General features: G+C 37.5%; 1 protein-coding gene across 1 annotated transcript in view; it reads right to left on the bottom strand.

Annotated features, from left to right (window-relative positions):
* Positions 1–6,326: 6,326 nt before the first annotated feature.
* pitpnm3 (PITPNM family member 3) overlaps positions 6,327–27,906 on the bottom strand; it is a 58,673-nt gene continuing 37,093 nt past the window's right edge. The window contains exons 9-18 of the mRNA XM_015051775.1: positions 25,316–25,522; positions 25,087–25,235; positions 21,172–21,288; positions 16,966–17,082; positions 16,739–16,887; positions 16,494–16,643; positions 12,730–12,913; positions 12,503–12,631; positions 11,957–12,366; positions 6,327–9,325 (exon numbers count right to left, since the gene is read on the bottom strand). Coding sequence (XP_014907261.1) covers positions 12,031–12,366; positions 12,503–12,631; positions 12,730–12,913; positions 16,494–16,643; positions 16,739–16,887; positions 16,966–17,082; positions 21,172–21,288; positions 25,087–25,235; positions 25,316–25,522 — 1,538 coding nt within the window. The 3' untranslated portion in view covers positions 6,327–9,325; positions 11,957–12,030. The remainder of the gene's footprint in view (positions 9,326–11,956; positions 12,367–12,502; positions 12,632–12,729; positions 12,914–16,493; positions 16,644–16,738; positions 16,888–16,965; positions 17,083–21,171; positions 21,289–25,086; positions 25,236–25,315; positions 25,523–27,906) is intronic.

Genomic DNA, 27,906 nt, shown 5'->3' with positions numbered 1-27,906 from the left:
AAAAAAAAATAACATTTTTTGCCAACCTGTAAAGGCAACCCCCCCCCCACCCCCCCCATAGTTCTGATCTGGAAAAAAAAAAAAAAAAAAACATCTGTTCATTGATCCAGTCATATAAGACCATTCAATCTTAAACATGACTGTAATAAAAATGAAAAACAAAGACCAAAATGTGATAATTTTTTCATCTCTATGTTCAGGTTTTCAGTCTTAGTTTCAGGCAGACCGATCTCCCGTCAGTGTGACAACACAGAGACCCCCAGGCTTTGTGTTTGCCAACTCAATCCAGCTGCTACAATAAGATGCCTTCCCACTGATTTGTATCTGTCACTTATTATTTCTTCTAACTGCATTACCTCAGTGTGTGTGTGTGTGTGTGTGCGCGTGTGTGTGTGTGTGTAGACATCCTATCATACATCATATCTCTACCTGTCTCTCGACATCCCTGCCTCTTCTCTGTATTAACATTCTTGCCTTTTTGACCTTCCAGCTCCTTCACCGTATTATGGGAGAAGCAAACCTTTACTTTCATTACTTGAAGACTAAATGAATAACATAACTTTAAGAGACATGCTGTTCTTGAAAGCTCTCTAAGATCTGTGCTTTCAATACCAAAGGAGGAATTTCACTTATAATTAGTGGATTTTTATAGATATGTAAGCTATGTTTGAATTACAGAATGTCAGTTTTGACGTTTCAATATAAAGAAAGTGAAGTTTATATACATTAGACTGTCGCCTTTGTGTTATTTTTCTTTACACATTTTGTCACCCTACAACCACAAGTTTAACAAATCTGATTAGGATGTTTGATAGAGCAACACAATGTCCATAGACAATAAAGTGGTGTTTGAAGGATTTTTGCCAATTCTTGTTTGGAAAGTAGCTCAAGCCAATTCAAATTAGCTTGATAATGAATGGCAGTTTTATAAATCTATAACTCAGGTTTTCTGGGGCAATCTAAGACATTAAAACCCTTTGTTCGCACTGGATTTCATTTAGATGAGGCTAAATACAAACACATGCCACATTTTTAGATTTCTTCATTTATTAAACTTTCCATCATTTTCTTTCTCTGATTGTTAATTTGTTACATCAAATCTCAACAAAACAAATAGAAGTTTGTGATTGTAACATGTAAAAAATATATAGACAGGTTACATTACGGCGCAGTGTAATTAAAAAGCATCATAATCAACATTTGACTGACAAGATGTTTGTCAATCAAATTATGCCGCTTCTGTCAACCAATTTCTCATGTTTTACTTCCTAAGCCAGGCTCAGACATTGAGTTTTATCATTAAATGGCTCCGTATATTTTGGCAGGCGTCTTTAAAAGCTGATGTGTGACCCATCCCAGTTAACACAACTTATGTATTTACAGTCTACACCTTGCTGTTAAACATAAGCCTGTTTGAGATGTTTTATAATGGGTTCATCATTCTGACTGATGATTGTTTACATAAACCGTTGCTGCATCTCCACCTGTCTACTTCCACCTCTGTACGTGTAATTTTTGACTTCAGAAAAAGCATATGGGATAAATTCAGTGTTTTTCCTCACTTTTAAATAATAATAAAAACATCTAACATTCATCATGTTCATTGGGTGTTTATCTTGGTTTCATTCTTCTGTCAGACGTCTGGAAAGCTCTAATTATCAATTTCTATGGTTAGAAAAAAAATCTTCCAAGTTTGCCAAACATTAACTGGCTGCCTCTGTCTGCCTGTTCCTAAAAATCTAACAATGATAAACGCAGAAGTGCTTTTGTTTACATGACTCATAAACATTAACATGTAAACACAAACTAAAGCTGTCACCAGAACACCAGCAGTCTGTTTTATTTTTGCCAATATATATTTATTTTGTAGCACACAGTTTTGCATTTTGTCTTCGCACTGAAAAAAAAAAAACATCAATAAAGGAGCTTTTAGTGAAGCCCACCAGTACATGGAGGTGTTATGTTTCGAGGAATAAGTACGAAATCTTTGCCGCTTTTATCTCTGCAAACAGAGAACTGACTTCACACTGAACGCTTCCTGTCACACATATTTTTGTAAAGAAAAGATGGTTATTATTCATCCATTTTCACAAGACAATGGAAAATTAGCTCTAAATGATTTTTTTTCTCTTTTGCTGAAATAATATAGACCTGCTGCTTAACTCTGCAAGAACAAATATATTGATAAACAGATTTCAGTCTTAATTTCTTATGTAAATTATTGATAAGTCAATCTAAAAATAAAATACAAAATATTTAAAAAGTAGTTCTTGATGTTGAAAGGGGCGGTATTATGTGTTAACTTCATTTGTTAAAAAATGCTATTTATGTCAAATATGACTTAAAAGAAATCTGACCTTGTGATTTAACACCTTGAAATTGGGCCTCTGTCTCTTTAAGAAACTTCTCTTTCTGAAACGCCGCCTTCAGGAAACTACAACATAGCTCTTCTATTAACCCTTTAACAACGTTTTTACCAGCAGTGCAGATGCTCAGTTCCACCAGGTGTTTCCCAATTGCTGCCGGCTAGTCTAAAGGAGCTGAGTAGAGGAGTCGCAGGGGGAGGGCTGCTCTGTGAGGGAAAAGCTCTGTAGCTTGGAAACTGCAACACGGAGGAGGAGCTGTGCGTTGAAGGTGGGGCTAGGTCCACCTGGCGTTATACACAGTTGAATGGTTGCCACAGGAGACTAAAGGATTTCTCAAACATGCACGAAAGAATCAAAGCAACACTCCAGGTGTGTTACTGATGAAGGAGTAACATTGCAACATGATGTGAAGCTCAAATAAGTAAAATGTACATAATACTGCCCCTTTAAATATAAATCTATAGCAATAAGGTGTGTAGTTGCCCAGTTCACGACTCATGGGTTTGAAAAGTAGAAGGCATTTTTGCAGACTTTGGCAAACTGAGCTGACTCTTGAATTTAAATAAGTTATAATCTGAGGAGACTCCATTGACGTCTTGGGCTCAGTTAAATATTCTCTTTCATGTCATCTTTCAGAATCCAGCAGGTTAAACACAGGGGGCGTTAATGAGCTACCAGATTGGCTGACAGGTCTGCCTGAAATACTGAAAACATTGAAACTGTACCAACTTTGATTGGAAATGCATACTAGCCATTTTAACCTGTTGGTCTCAGGTTGTCATTCACAATGACAGGGGTGTCAAACTCCAGTCCTCAAGGGCCGCTGTCCTGCAGTGTTCAGATGTGCCACAGGTAAAAAACAGTGGAATGAAATGGCTTAATTACCTCCTCCCTGTGTAGATCGGTTCTCCTGAGCCTTGCTAATGACCTAATTATTCTTTTCAGGTGTGGTGCAGCAGAGGCACATCTAAAAGTTGCAGGACAGCGGCCCTTGAGGACTGGAGTTTGACACCTCTGTCACTAGAGGACCCAAATTTGGGTCCTCTAGTGACAGACAGGTTAAAACACATATTATATGTAAAACATACATATTTCACACAAAAAAAGAGAACTGGATGAACTGTCAGTAGCCCGCTATGGCACAGTGACAATTAAGCCGAGTTAAATATTGATGACTTTGGACTTTGCTCAGTGTAAGATGTGAGCTGTGCATTGAGGGGACATGGCCTGTCACATCTGATGCCACCATGAGCTGTAATATGCTGACCCGCTCTTCCTGAGGCCATTCTGGATAATTGCTTCCAAAAATTCAATCTTCTGACTTTTCTCTCTTTTTTCCCCCCGGAAGTAAACTTCTGCAGCCAGTTTTATGAATCCGATTTTTCACTGATATCAGAGGACGAGTTTGAGCGAATAATTATAGATTTAGAACGTGTGATTGAGAATAATGTGTTCATCTGAAATTCTTTTCCAATTACTGTTTTAATAATCTAACATCTTTAACTAAATTGAACTCATTCATACAATCAAGAGACATCTTGAAGTTGTATTTACAAAAAAAAAGCATTTTCTATAAAAGCTTTAATAAATTTCCACTCTGCTACACAGAACCAGATTAAGGGACTCTCGTTTTGATTTCTTGTTGATTTCTAGGGTTAATTCTAAAACCTAGGAAGTTTCATGTCAATAGACACATAAATATGTTTATTGAGGAAACTAAGTAACTAACACATTAAAGTATTTTCCAGGCAAATAGTGTCATTTCTATAGCACAACCAAGTAACTGTGTTTTCTTCAGTTGTTATAAAACTGCTGTATAATTCAAACATAAAATAAATTTGACTTTGTAATTTCATGCCTTGAAATCGGGCCTCTGTCTTTTTAAGAAACTTCTGATCTTTCTGATAATGCTCCTCTGTTAAGCCTTTAACTTCGCTTTTCAGAGTGTTGCACTGAGCAGCAGACTCCCCCACTCAGCTCCTTCAGACTAGCCCATAGCAATTAGCAAACACCTAGTGGAACTGCACACAGCAGCTAAGCTACTTCTCACCGAAACTCTGGTAAAAATGTTGTTAAAGAGTTAATAGAGGAGCCATGTTGTGATGACTTCCTGAAGGCGGAGTTTCAGAAAGAGCAGGGGTTTCTTAAAGAGACAGAGGTCCGATTTCAAGGTGTTAAAATGCTAATTAAATTGTCTTTCAAGTGATATCTGATAAATATGTAGCATTTCTTATAACAAGTGAAGATAACAGTTACATTATTGTGCTACAAAATGGCACTATGTGCCTGGAAAATACATAATACAGAGTAATAAAACATTATGTTCTAAATATTTTAGACTAAAAGCATTACTATATGTATCTAGCCAAACTGTAAGTAATATGTTTGTGTGCACCGTAGTCATCAGAAGGGACCCTAGCTAAATTAAATGTTTTATTAGCCTCTTCTTTGGCATTGTAGCATAGAATTGCTCCATTTTATGTCGAGCTTTATGCCTATTTAGTGAAACCAAATGAACTATAAACACTCAGAATAAGAGAGAAAACCCTATAAAAGCCCAACATGTCCTTTTTAAAAACTCGATTTGGCCTAAAATGTCAGCTGAATAATGAGCAGATGCTTTATGTGTTTTGTCCTTCTGTTTCCTCGCTGGCTCTGCGTCAACAGAAGCCAGACTTGTGAATGTTCTGTCTGGGTGATCGGCTGAATGTGAGGATGAAAGGCCTGGTGAGGCTTGTAGAGGCTCGCCGTGCTTCTTTTAGTGTTTGATTCAAAAAGTTTTTCAGAGCCTTGCAAATGTACGGGTATATCTTTAGATTTTTCACGTTGTCAGAACATGTTCTACGACTTTTTGTATTTTTTTGTGATGTGAAGCATCTGGAACTGTCTTGTTACTGAAATGTGCTGTACAAATAAACTTTATTGATTATAATCACAACTTTCAACGTATTCAACTGGGGTTTATGTGATAGATTAACATAAACCATTGAATATTTAAGTCGTAATTAATATACATATCATTTTTATAACAACCAAAGGCAACATATTTACTTGACTGTGCTTTAAAATTACGTGACTAGAAAACACATATTACTGCCCCTTTTAATCAATTATTTGTATGCTGAATTATTTGGTAATGCACAGCAAGTGTAAACGAGTAAAGTGAGGAACATTAAAAATTCCTCCAACATTAATTATATGCATTTGTTTTTTGTATTACAGAATCTGAGTCTCCTTCCACCATCTAAACATGAATTGTCTGAATTTCTGCGTAACTTCCTCTGAAGCGGTGATCCTCAAGAGCCAGTATCCTGGAAACCTTTAGGTGCAATTCTTCTCAAACAATCAAATGAATACCTCGCTCCCAAGCCTCTGCAGAGCTGAACCACGGCTGTAGAGGAAATTGAGCCATTTGATTGAGGTTTGTTGGAGAAGAGACTGGGGTTGGAGACCTGCGCTCTAAAGTCCCTGAGTCAGTGCAGCCTCAAATAGATCTGAACGGTTCTTTTAGAACAGTTGATTTGAAGGACCATTCGCGACCCTGAAAGCCTTCAACTCAATCTGTAACTGTAAAAAAACAAAGAAAGTCAGTGAATCAAAGTTTAGTGGCCACGCTCGGTGTGCTTCAGTCCTTCAGTGTTCAGTCTATAGTGGTCATGTTCTGATTTACCAAGAGTATCAGTCTGAACTCTGTTAGGAAGAGAGTCAAACATCTGCAGAATATTGCTCCGGTTATTCATCTAATGTATTGATCTGGCTCCGTAGAAGAGCAGAAGTCCTGCTTAGGATTTGTGAAACGGCACAGAGATGAAATCAATCCACAACACTCTCTTTCATCTATGAAATATCTTTAATTATGTGAAAGATGGACCGAGCCCGAGAAACACAACCACATGTTCATCGTAACAGGAGATGTGTACAAAAAATAATTTTGTAGATTTGAGGAATTCTACTTTTTTGTTTTAACACGGATTCAAAGATTAGATCACAGTAAAGCTCACGTCATGTGTCGTTAATAAATGGCAAATCACCAATAGTTAAGTCATGAGGTGTGAATAAGTTGACAACATCCTTTATTTGATATGTGCTCGATAATATTACTTGACATTATCTGTAGTTCTATGAGATTTGTATCTGTACTGTAGGAAGTAAATATATATGTTTGCAAATTAAATAAGTTTGAGGTGAAACTAAGAGGTAACATCACAGTAATGCCCTTGTAACGGAAAGATATATATATTTTTTCATTTTAAGACTCACTCACTTGTAATAAATACAAGTTCTAATTAAGATGTTCATCTTACTGGTTTTAATCCCTGGTTTTCCAAGAATTTTGTGAAATTGTGTTTGCTCAGCAGTACCACTAACACTAAAGAATACTGAATAATGAACATTTATGCTACAAATAACTATTAGATTGTTATTTGCCATTTAATAACTGTAATTTTAAAATATTTCATAGCATAAAAGTTTTAAAATATGCATCACAGGTTGCACAGGATCTATTTGTCTGTTAATAATGGGAATGTTCATTTGGCTGCTTCGGTAACAACATGTACAGTTCTGGTCAGACATTTACATACATTCATTATAGGTGAGAATCTACTGTTAACAACAAAGCATTCACACCTTTTCTTTTTTGGGGGGAGCAGGGATTATACAACAAACAACTTCACTGAACACTATGTTCGGGACTAACACATTTTGGTTAATTAATTACACCCATTTTAACATGTTAAAATTTTTGTTTCCAGCCAGAACCTTTGCATTTGTGTGTTTCTGGTACGTCTGATGCAGAAATGATTGGAAACAGCAGCGATGGACAAAAAAAACTCCTACTCTTGGTCCACCAGGGATTAAATTTTGCTTCAAAAAACTTTGTGATGGGATTCAAATGAATAATTTTGGTAATACTGAGTTTAAACAGAAAGTTTTCTTTGATTTAATGTCAGAAAGCGAGGAAGAAAAGATAGTGTGTATTTAAGTATCAACCGTATTTGAGGCTGTTTTCTTTAACTCTGTGCCTATGCATAAAAAAAAATCCACAATTCAGGCATTTCTTGTTTTTAAAATCGCTGAAGTCGTTTGTTGTATCATCATTCCATGCTGAAAAAAGTATGGTTAATATGCATCACTACGAGGTGGAATATCGTAAACTTCTCACTGGAACTGTACATCAAAAACAAAAACATACATTTTAAAGTTGTTGCTTTTTTTTTTTTCTTACAATAGCATACGTTTATCAATAAATAACTGGTGCAGTGTTATTTCAGAGGCAGCACTACACTCAGTCATACATACAAAGCCATAACCCAAAAGTCAAACTTTATGCAGGCTACAGGAAGAGAAAAAGATTTGCACGATAATCCTCCCTTCTGGATTGCACAAATCATTTGTTGCACAGAATTTTATTTAAAACAAGACAACATAAGACCGCATAATCCCCTCTCCTTTCATAGCAGGTATAAAAGACTCAGTTGAGAAATCCTCCTGTACCCTACTGCTTCTTTTCAGGGCCACAAAAATCCATGCGCTGTTCTTAAAAAACTGGCAGTGGAGCTGCAAAAAGAACATGCAGATAGATCCTCATCAGTTTCTTCGTCCTCCTCCGATTCCTCTGCAGAGACATTTACACTCTCTGAATATTCACCAACACACACTCACACACACACTACCACAGCATGTAAAACCTGTCAAACGTCAACATTAATGCACTTTATGCCAGGACTGATGGTAGAAACGAACGCTCCACAAAATAAGTAAACAATTTAAGGCTAAAATGAAAAGAGTGAACAGTTCCACACAGATCTAAAAACATACATTGAAAATATCTCTATTTACAGTATTTCCTGATAGAAAAATATGCACAGATTTTTCCAAACATAACCACATAAAACTTCAAGTGCACAAGACTGTCGAATTTCAGCATAAATACTCGAGTTTTCAGTGCAGCAGTAATAAATAAACGCGGGCGCGTCCCGGGCGATTTTTAAGTGGAACAAAGTCCGCGGGCTTAGCTAGCTAACGCCGTCGAACAAGCGAATGAACTAAAGCTGCTAATAAAGCTAGTTACAGTCAGAAAAGCGGCTCTCATCACTTGTCACTACCGCTTGATAACCTGTAAACATTTTTAGACAATATTCAGAACATATATTCTTTCAACCACCAAGCAGCGACTGTGCAGAATACGGCTGTTTAGTGCAAAACCCCCCAGAAAAACAAAAGTGACCTCGGCGGGAGCGGAACTGTACGTGCCACGTCTCTCTTCGAAGACTCCAGACCAGGCGCTGCGGTCGGCCGTCGTAATGCGCGATCCGCCGTACTGGTTGAAGGGAGGCCTCACATCACTACCGTGATGTGAGGCCACATGCAAGCGGGAGTAAAAAAAACAAAAAAACAAAAAGAAAAACGGAGGCAGAGATTGGATACATGGAGCACCGCAGGCTGCAGAACTCATGTAGAGATTAAGCCAAAATGTCACAGTACTCCTGTGTCCAGAGGCCCAAGCATGGGGGTGTGTGTGTGTTGGGTATTTACATCGGCAGAGGGGCTCTGTGCTGGGTGGAGTCGGCCAAGGCGATCAACTTGCTGTAGTGAACAGAACCAAAACGGCGAGCAACGTTCCATATTCTGGAGAAAAGTCCACCGCTTTCATCCCAGGTTTAACGCTCTTCGGCGTCGGTGTGCAATAAATACAAGATGCGAGGAAATTCATAGTCATAACCACATTGGTCAAATTTTACATTTAGATAGCATTTGAGCTCAGAACAATTATTTGCCAAAAGAAAACAACTTTGCAACTGTTTTAAATTCAGAAGACTGAACTTATCTACAAAGAATATCACGAAACGAAATCCATCGGGTGGAAAAAGTGTAGAGGGCCAAGCAGGAGGTAAAGCTTCGCTGTAAGGACTGCCAGCAAACTCCAATGTACAGCAGACAGAAGTGTACAGCAGACTCTGCAAAGTAAGAAAACATGTTAAGAATTCAAGAAACCGCTTGAACATAGTTTTTAAATCTAAATGGATAAATACAGTAGGGGGAAAAGTATGAACGTTTTTGTCGGTAAATATGAGTCTGTTGTACCAAGTGATATAAAATTCAGAAATTAAGATGTTAACAACCTAAAGTAATAAAGTTAGACCATAAACTTTGTTAGATAAAGTGGAATTATAAAGAAACATATTGCTGTAAGAGGTATCCTGGGTGTTCAAATTCAAAGTTTGACTCAATTTTCCAAACCAAAGATCAGTAGCTGCGTTTCCATTACAAATGTTTGTAAAACTTTGTCAATATTCCACTAAAGTGAAAAAAATGATGGCTGCATTTATTAAAACAAACTCATTTTCATTTTGGGCCAAATCAAAAATCTGATTGTTCTTAAAGGGCCGGTTGTGCCAGAATGTATTGATAAAACCTATTAAATTGCTAAAATATCAATAAATAGCTGTTTTAGCATTTAGTAAGTGTTATATTGAACATCTTTTGCAGTCAAAATCACAGATTTTGAGCTACTAATTTAGAAATATTTGGAATGAATTTTTATGATATTTGTGCTAATGTATGATGTTAAATGTTACATTTTATAAATCGCTGTATTGGTCACAGACTATGACTTGACATCAAGTGAGGCTGAGGCAGAAATCACTTAAATCCAGTGTTTTTGGCCAATTTTGAGAAAAAATGTTGGTAAAATCTGAAAGAAGGGATCTGTTGATTTTTGTGTAAATTTTGCAGATTTGTGAAAAACTAGAGGGAGTTATTGATGTAATTTGGAGCTACGACGGGCCAAATTTGGCCCCAAGACCTTGAGTTTGACACGTGAAGAATTTGAATTAATACGAGATACAAAAACATTTAATTTCCCTTTTGAATCAATAAAGTATTTTTGAATTTGAATGTAATGAAACATGATAACGATATGGAAGTGTCACATGACACACACTCCTAAGACTTGGTCAAACATTTAAAATGATTTTTCTGTGCACTGTCAATTAGAAAAATCATTTTAAATATTTGACTAAGTCTGAGGAGTGTCTGTCATGTGACACTAGAACTAAACCAGCTGTTATTAATGTTTAGTTTGGATCTACTTGTATGTGTGGATGAGTTGAGCTGCTACTGACATCTGGTGTGAATTTCACGCATTAAAAATGTATTCACTGGAAAAAATATTGACATCCTCGATACTTATTTTCCCTGCTGTATGTCCAGAGGCTCTTTGCCATACACACACACACACACACGCGCACACATATAGCAGCCATGCTTGCATATTCACAACACTTTTTAAAAATCTGTAAATGGCTTGAGTTTAAGCCATTTGGAAGATGTCACAGTTGCACTTGCATATTTATTCTCATGGACAAATTTGCATTCGCTTTCTGCTTGGGAACCGGAGCTAATAATAGCATCTGTTCCTCTAGTTGCCACGGGAATATTAAATATTGAGGGAAAAATTCTAATTGTCTTGAAATTTCATGTCACGCTCCTGTTGTTCTTGTCTGATTTTATGTCCCGACAGTATGTGTACAGTATGCGAGTATGTGTTCATACAGTGGTCCATATATAAAAAATAATGAGGTCTCTGCCACTGTAGCATATCAGATAGAGCTCAGAACATAATTTAATCAATACAGACATTTATTGACTTTGCTGGAATTGAGCCCTAGTGAGCAAAATCAATCTGCGTTTACGTCAGAGCCTCGGATTCTCAAAAGTGGATCAGATTAAATAAAAGCTTCATTAATCACCAAGAGTCTGCTAACTTCATTTTAATATTATATTTTAGTGTTGATGATGAAACTTACATTTACAGCGCCTTGAAACTGTTTAGACCCCTTGCGGTTTGTGCTTTACTACGATTTTATGCTATAAAGCAGGGAGGGGTTTCAAATGTTACAAATGTTAAGCAGGAAAAAATGATTGATGGATTTCGAATTAAAAAAACCTGAAAACTCCTCAGTTTCTGAGGAAAAATAGCTGAAGCCCAGTCAAATTGGATATTTAGCATTTACAAACACATTGCTGCAGATTCTAAGTTAACTCATCACGATGCTTTGATCTAAACTATTCCACTGCTGCTCTGACTGGAGGTATGTTTAGGATTGTTGTACCTCTGTTCCAGCATCAGGTTTTCTGAATCCTGCACTGTCAAATGAACACAAATCCTTCAAAAATCCTGTTCTACCTCTCGCCTGTGGTGGCGCTGCACTAAGAACCACTGAAGGAAACGAAAACCTCTGAAGAAGACACTGAGCACAACTTTCTTCTTTACAAAATGTAAACCAAAATGGAGTGGCGCCAGATTTTAGTGGATGTAGGATTTCTTTTGCCATTTCTTCTGCAGACCGTTTGTGTTAGTCGTGTTTACCCACAATTCCCTGCACTATAGGCCATTTTCTGCTTTTGGAGCGGCCTCAACAAAATTATCGCTTATCTCAATAACTTCTGGGACAACTTATTGTCGAACAAATTCTTTTTCATGAACAAGTGAAACAATATAGTAAGGACTGTGAGATGACACTATTGCAATAAGTGAAATCATCCTTTGAATTCATCTTTAGGAAAATAAAAAAACAAGATGTCACCTTGGCCCTGGACACCAAGACCCATTAGTTCTCTTCTTCTTTCCTCCTGAACTCCTCCCATGTCGGTGTGGGTGTCAGGGCGTGGTGTCCCCGCGGTGCATGGAGGCTCGTCCCCACGCACCCTGCCCGACTCCCCCGCCTCCCACTGACCCTCCCCCGCCGTGGTCCTTGTCCGACTCTGGCTGGCTCTGGGCTCGTTCTGGTTTGGGGTTGGGCGCACATGGCGGGTCGGGCTGCTGGACCGACATCGTCCTCCGCAGGTGGGTGCGCTTACACAGGAAGTCGGGCTTGGCGGAGAGGCCGAACGAGCCTTTCCTCAGCACCATGCGGACCGACGGGGACTTCTTGGGCCGCGCTCTGTGTCCAAACTGCAGTGTGGAGAGGTGGGCCGCGTAACCATCGCTCAGAAACTGAAACGACAGACAGGAAGGGGGAAATGGGTGGGAGGGGAAGTAAATGAGCAAAAAACAGGGAGAAAATTGAAGTCGTTGGAGTGGAACTGCTGGAATGAAACACCACTAGGAGGCCAAACGACCCTTCAGCTACCTGGCATTGATTCTGGTACTTCTTTGAAGGTCTGCCCACAATGTAAATCTGCGAGGGGCTTAGACCCAACATGTTGTAAACAGAGATGTCCTTCATGGAGCCATAAGCAGAGTTTATCTTGATGTGACACTAATCAAAGGCAGAAAATGAAAACAATCATCATCAGCTTGTGGATGTGTTTGGCATTTCAGCTGCAACAGCAAAGACACCGAGTCTGTGATTCTCACTTCCTGTATGAGGTTTTTAAGGAAGATGGTCTTCTGTCGCAGGGGATCGTGAACCAGCCCTTCAGAAAAGAAGATCATCCCGTGCGGGAAATTGTGCTGCGAGAGCCAAGACACGACGCGCTGCTTCTGCATGTCAGGCCGACCGGTGATGTAGATGATTAGATACCCGAGGTCCTGCCAGTGCCTGCAGGAAAAACACACGGCATCAAATAGGAATAGGTTTTTTTTTTTTTCTAACAGTCTCTCAAGGACTTGTGCAGAGAGAGACATGGTAAAAAAAAGTTAGCTTTTCATGAAATTTGGATTTCCTTCATAAACAGAAGGAAAGTTAAAGCTGCACTATGCAAATTTTATTTTAAAACCCCCACAATCTTACATATGTGTTAAAACTGTCACTATGTCGTGAGACTGATAATCTGTGAAAAATGAAGCTTCTTTTCCTCCTCACTTTACTACTACTGCTATCTGTAGAAATACATCACTACCAGTCAAAAAATAACCAATCAGAGCCAGGAGGAGGGACTTAGTGCTGTCAATCATCCTCATGTAGTCGCTGCTAATGGTTCTAATCTTGTGGGGGAGAAAGAACTTACTATTCCAGGAAAACTGTTTATCTGCTGTCATCTGTGGCTATCATAACTAGCCTGCTAACTGTAGCGTTACACATACACAAGCATGATTGACACCAATAAGAGACCCTCCTCCCCGCTCTGACTGGTTGTTTCTGACTAAGAGGTGTATTTCTCAGGTGGCAGTAGGACTTATTATCTCTCTCATATTTTACCGTCAGGACATAGTGAGAAAATATGTAAAACAAATATGTAAAAATCTTTTCTATTTTTTTTTTTTACTGAACATTACAAACTGCATCTTTAACTTCAGTTTTAACACTTCAGGAAAACTTTTATGAGACCAAAAATATTTGCACCCTCCAATTTTCTCACGCTACAGCTGTAAAAGCAGGCCATCACAAACCGCAGCATAAAAGTGGAAGGAACATTGGACACGTTCTACAGATCATCTGAAAAGTGCATTATTTATACCGTCTCCCATTGACTCTGACGCCCCTAGACACTTTTCATATCAATCCAATCCAAGCAGATGTCTTTAGAAGACACCTAGCTGTCAAACACAGTCACTCTGTGTGAAGTTTAGAAATATAAATCCATCTGTTCTTTATGTAATAGAGCACTCTTCTATTCAACAGCCTCTGTCCTGGTTTTTACGCCTCGGGTGCAGAGAAGCTGCAGAGTTAATGCAGTGACAGACAGAAGTAACGACTAGTACATGGGAATCTTGCAGGAAAACCTATTACAGGCTGCAAAGACTCAGAGGTTCACCTTCCAGCAGAACAACAACCTTAAACATCCAGCCAGAGCAACAATGAGACGGAACAGACCACAGGAACAGTACTGGTCTGCAACCGATCATCATTTTAGAAATAATTATTCTGATGATTAATCGATTAATCGGAACATCCTGCAAATTTTTCAACTGAGTCTTTTCATGCAATTTTAGAAATACACTAAAAGAGGCAAATTAACAAGTAATTCAATTTCTCTTAAATAAGAACACAGCATACCTTTAGTGAATGATTGGTCATTTGTAGCAAATGATGCATTTGAAGCTGAACAAATACTTCTAACATCAACATGTGAAAAAGCTCCGTGCTTTCTGTTTGACTTATCAGTGGAGGGCTGATCTGACTGTTTTTTGGATTAAACGACTTGGATAGCAAAAGATTTTTGATTGTTTCTGCAGTAATTTGAAACCAGTTTATTTTACTACACAAACAAAGTAGTTTTTTTTTCTAATCTTACAATAGCTATATGTTTTTAACAGTTTTGGTCTGAATTACTGCCAAAATGGCCTGACTAGCAAATGGGCTTTAGTGTCTGCATATTCAAGTTAACGATTAATCAAAAAATAAGTTATTTCTGTAATAAATTCATTGTTTAAAACTTTAAAAAAGTACACATATCTTTTTGACTGAATATCTGATTGGAGCTACATCCAATCAGAACAAGTTAAAACTAGTTTAAAAGAGGGTGGAGCATATCTGAAAACCATATATTATTTTCCTGTCTCACAATTATGTCCTATTTATCTATCATACAAATTCCCAATAAACCACATTAAATGTTGTTGTTATCTAACAAAAAAAGAAAAAGCTCAAGGGGTGTTAATATTTTTGTAAGACACTTCTGTAGTCACTTATCTGACATTACTCATTTTAAAGTTTCCTTATCTAAAAATGTTTGGCTGAATTTGCAGTATGAACAAAAAAAAAAACAAGGTGTGTGAAGTCAGTGTCAGAGAGCATCAGAGAGCAGAGTGTCACAGCAATAATGGAAACAACACAACAGTCACAGTGATAGCTGTGTCATCCAAACACCAGACACACTCTGGTTACTGCACACACGCTGCAGGAACTGCTGAAGCAGCTACTGCAGGAGAGCCTGACAGACACGTCTGAGGGCAAACTCACCTGACTGCCAGATGAAACTCAAGCTCCTCTAAATGCTCTATGAGTTTGTTTGTTATTCTGGAAAATCAAAACCAGCTTAAGCAAAAAGAAATGTGTAGTGTGTAATTGGAGAAGTGTGCACTCCATTCAGACTCTACTAACAAATTCATCGACTTCAGTATCAAACTGATGAAACCGCAAAAGAGTCGAGTTGGATGTTACCTGGGTCTGAGCCATTTGAGGCACAAATGATTGATAGTTTACATCCAGCAGAAAACATGGTAAAACAAAGCATATCCAGTAAAGACTTCATGAATCAATGAATGTTTTTATGATTTTACTAATTACCCAGAATTCCCAAATTGAACGCAACACACAGTTAGGTTGCTGAAGAAAGGAATAAAGAGGTATAAAGAAATTAGAAAGAAATTACCTAGTGTAATTTATTTGCTTACATTAATTCCAAGGTGGTAAACGGCACATTAGCTTCAGTTTTCAAAATTAGTGGATTGAAAATTACAAAGGCAGAGGCACTTCTGTGGACATATAGTGGTTAAAGGTCCTAAAGGTGAGAAAATATCAGCCCAATGCCTCAGCTTGTTTAGTCAAGGCATCAAATTACAAAGTGAAATTTTGTGTTAGTCATTTTTGATACAACATTTTTATACCAAATGAAGGTTGCACACTGACTTGATTGTGCTATACAATGGCACTATGTGCCTGGAAAATACATAATACTGCCCCTTTGTAGAAAAAGCCCTTCTGTTAACTCCTAACCTATGTCATACGGACATAAGTTAGGAGTTGAACAACACAATGGACACATAAAATTACTGATATAACGATACTGGTTTAATATTTACAGTGATACGAACATCAGACATCAGACCTCATTCTATTTATTTATTCGTTTATGTTTTGGATGTTCGATGCCACTTCATTCTTCCTCTACTAGTTGAAATCTCCACTTGCAACTTGCTTAAGTCGCATTTATAATGTTTGGAGTCCGTTATTAGTCTATGATTAAATCAAATATTGGGTCATTTGAACTGGTTTTTGGTTAAAAACGTAAACAGAATTTGGAACTTGATTCTGGATTTTGACTTTGACTCACCTTGAGACTCCTATGTCTTTATGTGTGACTTTGAAAAAGAGTAACCATGGGAGCTGGAGGACTTTTGATAGGAAAAACAATGACTGGGTCCCTCCTGCTTTTGCTGATATTAATGGGAGCACACACACACACACACGCACGCACACGCACACGTGCACACATCTGGTGCTTGTGCGTAGTTACCTGACAACATCAACAGCTCCAGGCCGGACCTTGGGGTCGCTGCCCATAATGGACACGCTGGCAGCAAAAGATCCGTCGATGCTGAACACCACACACTCCATGCCCCGCGGCAACACAGTCAGGTAGGCCTCAGCGCTGGTCTGGTCGCCCCTTCGGATTGTAAAAGAAGAAATGTCACACCCAGCACATGACTGTGTCTTTGCACTTCAAAATTTTAAATGTCAGTCGACTCTCCGGCTGCTTACTTGACCACCATTTTTACTGGATACACCCCCAAGCCGAGCTTCTTGCTTTTTGGAATGGTGTAGGTAATCCTGCCACTGCTGTTGGTCACCTCCATGTCAAAGTGCACCCAGCGGCCAGACTGAGGCTGAGTCATCACCAGGATGTCCACCTGAGGTTTGTCACATAATTAGACGGTTAGAATATGCTACACTTGGTTAGCCATACCTTTTGTTCTATCTTTATTCACCTTTTCTCCAGTTAGAGTAACCATGTCCAACGGGCCGTACATGAAACGGCCGACTAAAGTCTGAGGTCCATCCTCTGTTGCTATGACATCGTTCACCCTGTGGTTAGCAGTGACGTTCTGTAGTTCATGAGAGAAAAAAAACAGAAAACAAATTGAGTTTTAGCTAAATCCGCAAAAAAAAAAATAAAATAAAAAATACGAGCAGTAGCAAAGTTTAAAAAGAAATAAAACAGAAACAACTCCCATGGCAAAGTGGTGGGCAGACAAAATGCTACTTCTGGAGAAATCATTGTTATAGTTCACTTTTTAAATTAATCGAAAAAATAGATAAGAGTTTTACAAAAAACAATTTATACCAAATCTGTCAAACTTACAGATTTACTGTCAATAAAACATTATTTTCTCAGTAAACTAGTACACAGTTTAATTAGGTAGTTGTGCAGTTTCAAAGGTCTGTTAAAGTCCAGGAAACGTTTTAAAACACACAAAAGGAAATGAGATATTTTCACTGCTATTTTCAGGTTTGAATCTTATTAACTTCATAAGTGTTGTTGTTGGGACAGTTCAGAACAGCAGGATAACTCCTTCTGAATTTTTCTTCTTCTTTGACTTCACTTCAAAGGAGCCAACCAGCAGAGAAACACTAATCCTTAAATCTGATTTCACCAAGACGGCTGCATTTTATCAACCAGTAATGAGAACATTAATCTATAATTTACTAACTCAGTGGTGCCCCTGCATGATATCAATTCTGGGCTTACAACCAACTCTGTTGACATTTTTATAGCTTTCACTTCATCATGTAGTCACTATGAAAGTATTTTACTCATACATGCTGTTTTGAGTCCAGATTTCTGGTCTCAAACTGAATTTCTCCAGAGAGAAAACAGGACAAATACTAACTGAGAGCAGAAGGAGCATCAGGGCATCAGGCTGAGGAACCACATTTTGTTTTCAATGTAGTTCAGTTACAGTTTCTGCAGATTTATCAGCTGTGTTTTCTTAATTACTTGTGGCAAATAAAAAAAATAAAAAGAGTTGAAAGTCTGATTTCAAAACTTGCACAAAAGAAAAAAAAAGCCTACTTTTGTAACATAAACACAAGAAATAGGCAAGTGTACGGCTTCTCATAAAAACACTAAATGCAAAAGGATTTATTATATAACACTTTAAGTTAGGCTAAAATATGAAACTGCAGATGACAAATTAAGTGCAACTTATAACTAAAGTTATAATTTTATTATAACTTTTCATTATAAATAAAGTCTTCTAATTATAATGAGATGAAAAGCCCTAATCCCTTTTCAAGAAGTCATAATTAGGGATTTGTAACAAGATACAAGATTTTGTTTCTTGTTGAAATGAGAAACTTTGTTGTAACGAGATAAAAAATGTATCTAGTTTTAACGAGAAAGTTTCTACTTTGGACAAGTTTTGTGTCTCATAAGATTTTCTTGTTCTAACAAGAAAATTTCTAATATATAAAATTAATATAGTTTTAACAAGAAAGTCTTATTAAAATCAGAGGTATAAATCATCTCACTATAACAAGGAAACCTCTTGTCATAAGAAAACTTCTCGTCTTAACGAGTCTTGTATCTCGGTTTAATGAGAAAGTTTTCATTAAATCTAAGTTTTATAAGTCTCTATAACAACATCGTTTCAAGTTTTAATGAGTTTTGCGTCTAGTTAAAACTAGAAAACCTTCTCGTTATGACGAGAAACTGCTCCAGTATTCATTTCCAAGCTCTGGAAGATAAACACTTCCGTACTTAAGAGGCGTCCAACAGGAAGTGTGTTCCTCATCTCAGCTCCCTTCAGGAAGAAACTGGTTTAAAATTAAGATGTTTCCCAGAACGGGACAGAACAGATCAACGAATCTACAGAAGATTTACAGTGTGGAGGTTCCTCCACCTTTTCCTCAGTGTTAGTATTTATTTAAATGTTTTCATATAATATATTTAGATTTTCACTTTTTTTTTGGTGGGTTTTCTTTGGTGGTGGTTATTGCATTGGGTTGTTTACTAATTTGGGTGCACACATTTAGTAAATGCCTTATGTTTTTTTAAGATCATTAATTATGTTGTTTGCTGAGTTTAAGGACTGGCTGACAGAAGGGGGTTGGCTGAAAGGAACACCAGGAAGTGGAACAGTCCATCAGGCTGCTGGAAGCAGGGGACGTGATGTGGAAAAAATCTGCCTCTCTCCACTAATGGCATAATTGTTAAAACCTTTTTTGTGTTAGGTTATTTGGGTTTATAGTGGTGTTTAAGTCAAAGTGTTTTAGTTTAATTTAGTCATTTATGTTTATATATTATTTGTCTTTGTCTTTGTCCCTACCCCTCCTCGTTTGTGTAGGCTAGCCTGTTTGTATAAATTCCCCTGTGTGTTCATTGTGTGAGGGCAGTTGTTGGTTTGTTATCTTGAGTTAGGTTTGCCTTAGTTGATTTCTTTTGGGCCCATTTTGTTATATTTTTTTAGATTGGTTGTTGAATCCTTTTGTTAAGATGTTTTTGGGAAAAATAAATAGAAGATATTTTTTTTATATATGCCTTTGTCCTTGTCCTTGACTGGTTGGACCATCACATACAGAATAAGAGAGAAGCAACTTCTTTCAAACATCTAATATATTTATTTATTTCTTGAATGTTTAATTGAAAGTAGCAACAAAATGTAATCTGTTTTAGCTCATTATGGATTAACGGTCACAGTAAAAAGCAAGACACACTGAATTTTGTTTAAAAAAAAAACCTTATATTATTACCACTGGAATTACCACGTCAAAAAAACAACAACAAAAACCTTAAGAACCACAGCACAGCCCTCATGTGATCAATTGTGTTTTTGTTGAACTTCATTAGATCAGCTAATGACGACTGATCTAAAGCAGGAATCACCTCACAAACAAGTTCAGCGTTTCCAGCCGCTCCCCACCATTAGCTCTGTCAGCAGCTAATTGTTTGACAGCGGGAGCTCTCTGTGGGATGCTGTGGCAGCAAACATGGAGACGACATGCACTAAGTATGAAAAAAACAAAGAAACCCCAGCTGAATGCAGATATGAACCATGGAAAACGCAGGCAAAGTTCAACACCTGGTCACATTTATTTCGGACAGCTCCGCTCTGCGAGGTCACAGGTGATAACAACCCAAACAAGCAACAGGCGTCTCAGTGCGACTCTTCACCAACAGAAAGACTGAGCTGTGAAGAAGCAACATGAGGAAAAACACACGTCTATTCCCCTCCAGCAGTGACGAAAGGCCTCCTGCCTGGTCAAGTCACCTCAGATGTTTATGTCAAGTGTCTCTGAAGCAGCTAACAGCAGCGGCTATGCTAGCAGCGTGCAGACTGATCCGGGTGAAGCTGCTAAAAATCTCACTGTACTCACCGTGAATGAAGAGATCACAAAAAGCTCACTTAGTGGAGCTGAACAAAAACAAAAAAAAAAAAAAAGGAAAACTATTTAAACTCAAATATAGCAGCGTTTTTTGTATTCTGCTGAAAAAAAGGTTTATTTTTAGCCGTCTGAAAAGAAAGAAAAAAAGAAAACCTTCACCGACTCTGATTAAAAGTTCAACCTTGGTTGTTCTGCTCGACGAGGCTCGGGCGAATCGTGCGACTATCTGATTCAGAGCTTCAAGGTGAAGCTGTGGGAGAGTTTTCAGAATTTCAAGTCACAGAGTTAAGTTAGCACAATTGCGGCATCCGTGAGAACTTTATTTTTAGACCGAGTGAATGAAAAGGCATTGTGGGAGACGGATCCAAAGAGGAGATAAAAATACAGCAATAAAAAAAAAGGCCTCTCTTCACTGAAGGGAGAATCAGAATAAGTGTAAATTTAACTGCAGCATTACTGAGCGCTAAGGAGAGCATTTCAATACCAATAACCATCTGTCTTTACAGTGAACAGAGAAAAGTTGTACTGATCTGATATTGATATCGGCGTTCGGGTCGATATTTCTATCCAGCACCTATTGTAACCCACATGCAAACCCACCGGTTAATAATAAATGAGTCAGTTGTTCTCATACATGCTGTTGTTTATCACTTCATCAAGCCATTTCTAACATTCCACACAACAAAATGAGTAATAAAGTACCTATGATTCATGCTGATATTGTATCAGGTCAGTATCGGTATCGTACCGGAAGTGGAAAAGTTGCATCGAGACATAATGATACAAATACGTTTGTGTGGAAAACCCACCCTTAGCTTGACATGCGTCCTCCGCCGGAGCCACTTCTCACGTGGGCTGGAAGGAGAAAACGGAGCAGAGTCCAGGCGGTCTGCTTCCTGGGTTCGCATGCAGTCGCATCGCATGAGCTGTCAACAAACACACAAACATCCAGTTATACCAACATGTACAGTAGAGAATGACACTTAAACTTTTTTTTAACCCTCAATCTCTGACATTAAATCTGAATAAATGTTTCCTTTTTAAAGTCGATTAGGATTTCCAAAAATTACTTCTATTTGCTAAATGCCAGAACAAGAAACTCTGGGCCATATCGCGAAAATTGAACGACACCGAAACTTATAACAATGACTGAATGTCATTTTGATAATGTGGATGTTTTCTGTATTTTAAAAAAGAAAAAAGTCTTTTTTGACTGTGTTTAGCCAGGCTAAGTCCCTTTAAGACGCTGTGCTACGTGAACAGTCATGTGACTCCGCCCCTTCCAGTCTGTAACACGACGTGAAAGAGACTGTGAGGTTGAGAAAAATGGGGCGGTGGCATTGCAGAGCTGGTCGAGGAGCAGCTCATCCAAAAAAATGTGTCAAAAATCGTTTGTCAAGATTTTGGATTCACCAAGGACATTATTTTATTCTTCTAGTCTTGTGCTTATTTGTTCAATAACATGCAAGCACACATTTTCTTCATTTATTTGTAGATGCTGTGGTTTTAAAGTCCCTTGAAGTGGTCATGAAAATAGAAAAAGAGTAAATAAGATCATTTGTTTTATTAGTTTCTTCAAATTCAGATGTTTGCTGCCAAGCTAATGTTTTGTAACATTCTTTGGAAAATTTGTATAAACCCGTCTCAGTAACATTAGTATATCAGCAAACTAATAAACTGATGTTAGACTACTATGCTAGACTCATAGTAGTCTAGCAAACTACTATAAGAAGCCAGTTGTAGATTACTCAAAATATTTTTATAAAATTTCTACATTATACAAAGGCTATTCCATCAAATATGAACAAAGTGGATCTTTTGAATTTTAAGTAATGTAACAAAAAAAAAACAACTAAAAAAATACTTCTTTCCTTATTCTGGTATTTAGCACACAGAAATATTTCCGATAATACATTTTGAACTTCGATAAGTAAAAATCTAGTCTAATTTATGTCAGACTCAAAAAAAAAAAAAAAAATACACACATTTATATTCCCTCAAATCTACAGAAAACTCAAGTTTGTGCATCAGTAATGACTTAGAAAAACACTGGGGCAACACTGTTGTGAGAGGTTTTGTGAGCTGAAGCCTTGAAACTACATTTGCAGTTTGAGTCCTATAAATCTCAGTGCTAATAGAGAGAGCAACAGCAGCACAGATTAAGTGCTAAGAGGGGATTTCGTAAAAAATCGTTAGATGAAAGAAGCCCTGGATGTGATTTCTGACTCACTTGAAACTTGAGATGCTCTCAGTCTAAACACATTTCCAGAAACTTGTCAAACTTAAAGAAAAAAAAAAGGCGCATTAATAAGCTTGATGATTGCAGGAAATAGCTTTTTGCTCTTATCGTCAAAATGACAAAACATCAAGTGAAACTGACAGCTAAATGACTCGCTTTTGAAGAGAGATATTTATCCCACACCTCGTCAACACATATATATATATATATATATATATATATATATATATATATATATATATATATATATATATATATATATATATATATTTTTTTTTTTTTTTTTTTTTTTTTTTTTTTTCCAGAAAAGATGACATGTCAGAGCTGACGGTGAAAGAAACTATTTTCTATTTTCTTCGTCTAATAGGAGAGCCTGTCCGTTCGAAGCAGACAAATAAAGCTTTCTGGCATTTTGTTTACCTCTTCATTTGTTGAAGCTCCTTTCAGGTAACAAAGGATCCAAAGATCGTCTGAACCGAGACGGGCTTAAGATTTATGATACTTGCAGCCAGAAAATAATTACATGTCACATTTTTATACATTTTTTTATCAACAATAAAGAAACGCAAAGAAAACAATGAACCAATTTCCTTCCACTTCATAGTTAATTCCTAACATGAAACACTTGAAGCACAACCAACGAACAAAGATTCCTCAAGTCCAAGGTTTGACCTGAAACTGATAAGAATTAACTGGCTACAGTGTGTAGATTCATCCATTAAAGATGGATAAAATGTTTACATTTTATAGTTAGTTTGCAAATCACATAGCCTAAAACTGAACTTTATTTTTGGTAAATTAAAAAAAAAAAAAAAAAAAGAAAAAAATCAGTTACCAAGTATTAAGTATTAACTTGTTTTCATTCAACCACTGCTGTTCTTCAAGTCATATTGTAAGTATTATGTTCCAAATAAAATATGTGCAAAATGAAGTATTTAGCTCCAATGTTCCAAATTATCAATATCGGCTGCAAAGAACGTTACTTTGGATTAGACAAGACTAAGTAAAACATCACAGAAATATTCCTCATTGCCTTCAAGGTGCAAACAAAAGCAGCACAATCTGTCACAGAATTTCTGGATATTTTTTTTTTTCCATCAGAACAACCGTGTTATGATTTACCACCGGGCAATTAACGCTGAGCATATATTCTCACTCCAATACATCATAACACAACTGGCTGAGTTTAGATTGGCTAATCTAATTTTCAGTTCCATAATTTAAGTGGTTTTCTTCCCATAGCCTAATGAGGGAAAAAAATCAATTATTCATTATATTAAGAGTTTCTGTAATATTAAACTTTCCTTTTCATGTAACTGGAGATTCATTTACGACCACTGCTTTTATGAAATGATATAAAACGCAAGAAAATCCACCAGATTATAAAAGGATCACACAAACAGAGCCACATCCGTTCACATATTCTTTCTTGCCGTTGTTTTCAGACAGTGTTCTCCGTTTGTTCTCCGTCTTACTGTAAATATGTTCCGCGCGGCTTTGATGTACTTAAACTAACATCGTCTGTTACGCAATTAATCTCCTGACCTTCTGTCCCTGGCACCACGTTATCGTTTTGAATGAGATAGATGAAGCTCTGCGCTCTCATGGGAAGATGATTAATTGAAGATTTCAGTGTTTGATAACAGCCAGGACGTTCTGTGTGTGTCTATGGGGTGAAGGGATGCTACATTACTAGAACAAAGAAAAGGCTGAAAACTTAAGATTACAGCAAAGTGGTTGCTTTTGTTTTTAACTTTCGACTGTTTTTTGGATTCACGAATACTTTTTGTTTCGAGATGTGAAGACATTTCACTTTATGGCTACATTAAATGTAACTTTAGATTCTTCATTCTTTTCTGCAGCAGCATTAAGATCAGCATGATCCTTTTGCACATCAGTTTGTGTGACAGGAGAAGATTGGTGATGCTTTATTAATGAGACACAAAACACTTTTTTCCCTAAATGTTTTCTCATTAAATTGCAGAAGTTTCAGAAATGAAAAATACTCCTGTGGCTTTCACTGTTATTTTTCCTATAATATCACACAATGACAGCAACTATTTAAAAGCCCAATTTTCACAGCTCTAGTGAATATGAATTACAGTTTTAATCGACGAATAATTAGTTTGAAAAAGATAATAGCCTGATTGGTGCACAATCACTGCTTCACACAAACAACCTTTTCAATTTTCTAAATGTTGTAATAGTTAAAATCTCTATTGGCAGATTTTTCCCCCCTAAAATCAAGGACACAGGAAATCAACATTCAATGCAGAAATCGTTGCATGACTTTAAGTCTTCTACCAGCAACTGGCTTATGTTAGTGCTGCTGCTCTGCTGCTCTGGCTTCATGCCATTTTTCTCTTTATGTCTTTTTTCTTATTTTTATAATTAAGACATCTCAATTTCTGTAAAACGTAAAAAAAAAAAAAAGAAAAAAAGAAAAAAAAAAAAGCCAGGCATAACATCAGCGGGGCTCTGCTACCTGACGGAGAACAAACGCGGCAACGTCGGTGGACTCCCAGTAGGAGGCGTGAAAAAGATGAGGCAGAGCTACCGTGGGGAAGGCGGTGAGCACGTCAGGGCAGTACAAAGCGAAATCCAGCCTCTTGGAGCCCCACCAGCTGCTGGAAACTGAGACCAGAAAACACGTTATGAGTTAAAGACACGCCGAGTTCTGGGCTGTTTTATGGCTCCGTTTGCCTCCCACTCACTGTTAGCGATGGTGTTCCCTAGTTGGCTCATGGAGCACATTGACATTTCGCTTTCCACGCTGGTCACGCTGCCTCTACGACCTCTCGCCTCGCCACCTCCTCCTCCTCCTCCGTCCGTCTTCGTCTCATAGGAATGCGGTGAAGCTGGACTGCCGTGGGATTTGTCACCTTCCAGAAACACGCCCGGGTTGCTTTGGATGCTTTCTCCTGTAGGTGGAAAAAAGAAAGAGGACAAGCAGAAAAAAAGAAGATGAAAATACCTTAATGACAAAGCAAATTAGACAGGTTCATGCAGGATTCTCCAATACTTTTAGGAGCTTCATAAGACCATAATGAATCAAATTTAAAACAGCAAAGATGTACAAAAGAAATGTAGGGGACCAAAACTGTGAAATTTTGGGGGGCAGTTTTGGCTCTTGGTAGCAGGTTTGTGCTTCTCACATGGCAGAGAGCTATCTGCCAGCTATCGTTAGCTAGGTGACAAATTTGCTAAGTCTAGCTAGAGAGCTAGCAAATACTAGCAGATTCTTACCTTTAAACTAAATTTCACAAAGCTTCCACTTATCCTGGTACTAAATCATTTAATGGTTAAAGAAAAAATATCTTTCTCCTAAGTTGTAATTTTTTAGGTTGGAATATTTTTTTCAAACATAGCTTTTTAGAAGCAACATGGTGAAGGCTAATATTTTCCAGCTCACACAAACTTCATCTTTTTTTAGAGAAGGATATCTCTACTAAAGGTGGGCAGATCGATCCAAAATATCAACAACATTGATACCGGTTGGTATCAGTATTGGATCTATACGTGCATGGTAGAATCAATACTTTAGGTTCAGATTCCCTCTTGAAATGTTATCTTATTTTTGCATTATAAGTTCTTAACTCTACCTTAAAAATATGTAGATTTTTTTATTTGCTCTCATGACCCTTTTTTGCACTTTGCAGTTTTTGTTTTTCTGTTTTTCTATCGTTACTGTTAGTCATTTTACTATGTTAAAGTATTTTGTAGAACCCATAAACTGTCCAAATTTCGTCAAAGATTTCAACAAAATAATTCAGAATACAAACAAAGATGAAATCACCTAAATGTCAGAAGTTTGACAACATGGAAAAACAGAAAAAAAATATCTGTTTTGGTGACCTTGTATTTACTAGATCAATACCAAAAATATGCAGTACTGCACACCTCCAATCTCTCCAAATTAGCGAGTTACAAATTATTAACAGGAACTATGTCACTAGAGTTATTTGAAGTTTCAACAAAGATGATAAGACATTTGTCTTTGTAGTAAGGTACATCTAAATTACACCTTATTTGTCAGTTATTGAACAAAAACCCGTGAAAATTAAAAGGAGCCCCAAACTACATAGAGAATGATTTAAATAAAAAATAGTTTCTCGAGGCACAGTCTACATAAAACCTTATTTTAGAGAAGATTTCCTGTGAAGACGGTTTCACCTCTCCTTCAGCTTCAACTTTCAGAAAAATGAAAAATCTTTCATCTACCGTCAAGAACTTTCAATATGAATGCTCAGAGCTAAACTGCTGCACATCTGCAGCACCGGCTCTGCGTTGTGACCGTGACATTAAAGTGGAAGCTGATCTGGAGCTACATTTATTTAATAAATGTTACACGCGGCAGAAAATATAACACTGCAGATCATCCTGAATCCTTCCACAGTGAGACATGGCAGGGATGCTTTCTGTCAGCAGGGACAGAAAAGCTGCTAGGAGTTAATGAGAAGATGGATGGAGACAAATCCTTTCAGGGGAGGGGGAGGCACCACAATGACCCAAAACACACAGCCAGAGCTATGGTACACTGGTAGACATCATATAAATTGAATATGTTTAGATGGCCCAGTCAAAGTCAAGACCTAAAAACACCTATGAGACAACTCGTAGTGTTCTCCATCCAATCTGAATAGTTTGTGAGCATTACAGTCTCTAAGCTGCAAGAGACATACCCTAAAGATTATTCCAATTCTCAATTATTCACTTTTTTGTGTTGGCCAAACATGTAAAGTTTCAATGAAACACTGAAAACTTGTTGTGAAATGTGTGAAGAAGCAGCTGAAACATACCGTACCCTCTCCCTGGCTGTTCTCACAGTCATTCACACCTTTAAATCTGTCAACTCAAACCTCCCATCTTGGAAACCGTTCGACAAACGACAACAACAGACGACTCCGGAGACAAAGCAGATCAGTCGGTCACTCCTGCGACCTTAACAGTCAGATCTAAGCGATTGTTGTAAGTTACATCCTTCCAGCTCCAACTCATGATCGCTGCTGAAGCTAATTTTTAGCTCCATTTCAAATTGTGTTAGCTGTAAGCTCAGTAATCGCTGCTAAATTCTCTCATTACTACTTGGGTTTCTTGTTCTTAAAGTGAAAGTAGGTAACTTTTACAGAAAATATTATTTATACATATTTAAAAAATAAAAAAAACTGTCACCATATTGTGACGGTATAATATGAGATGGGTACTCTGTGAAAAATTCTAACTCTTCCACCTCATTCCTCTGGTCCTCCTGCCATCTGCAGAAATACATCGCTCTCAGTCAGAAACAACCAATAAAAGTCAGGAG

The sequence above is a fragment of the Poecilia latipinna genome, unplaced genomic scaffold (assembly GCF_001443285.1).
Source record: "Poecilia latipinna isolate Pla-1442-1.1 unplaced genomic scaffold, P_latipinna-1.0 Scaffold1065, whole genome shotgun sequence".
NCBI classification, from domain to species: domain Eukaryota; kingdom Metazoa; phylum Chordata; class Actinopteri; order Cyprinodontiformes; family Poeciliidae; genus Poecilia; species Poecilia latipinna.
This window is presented reverse-complemented; position numbering and strand designations above follow the sequence as displayed.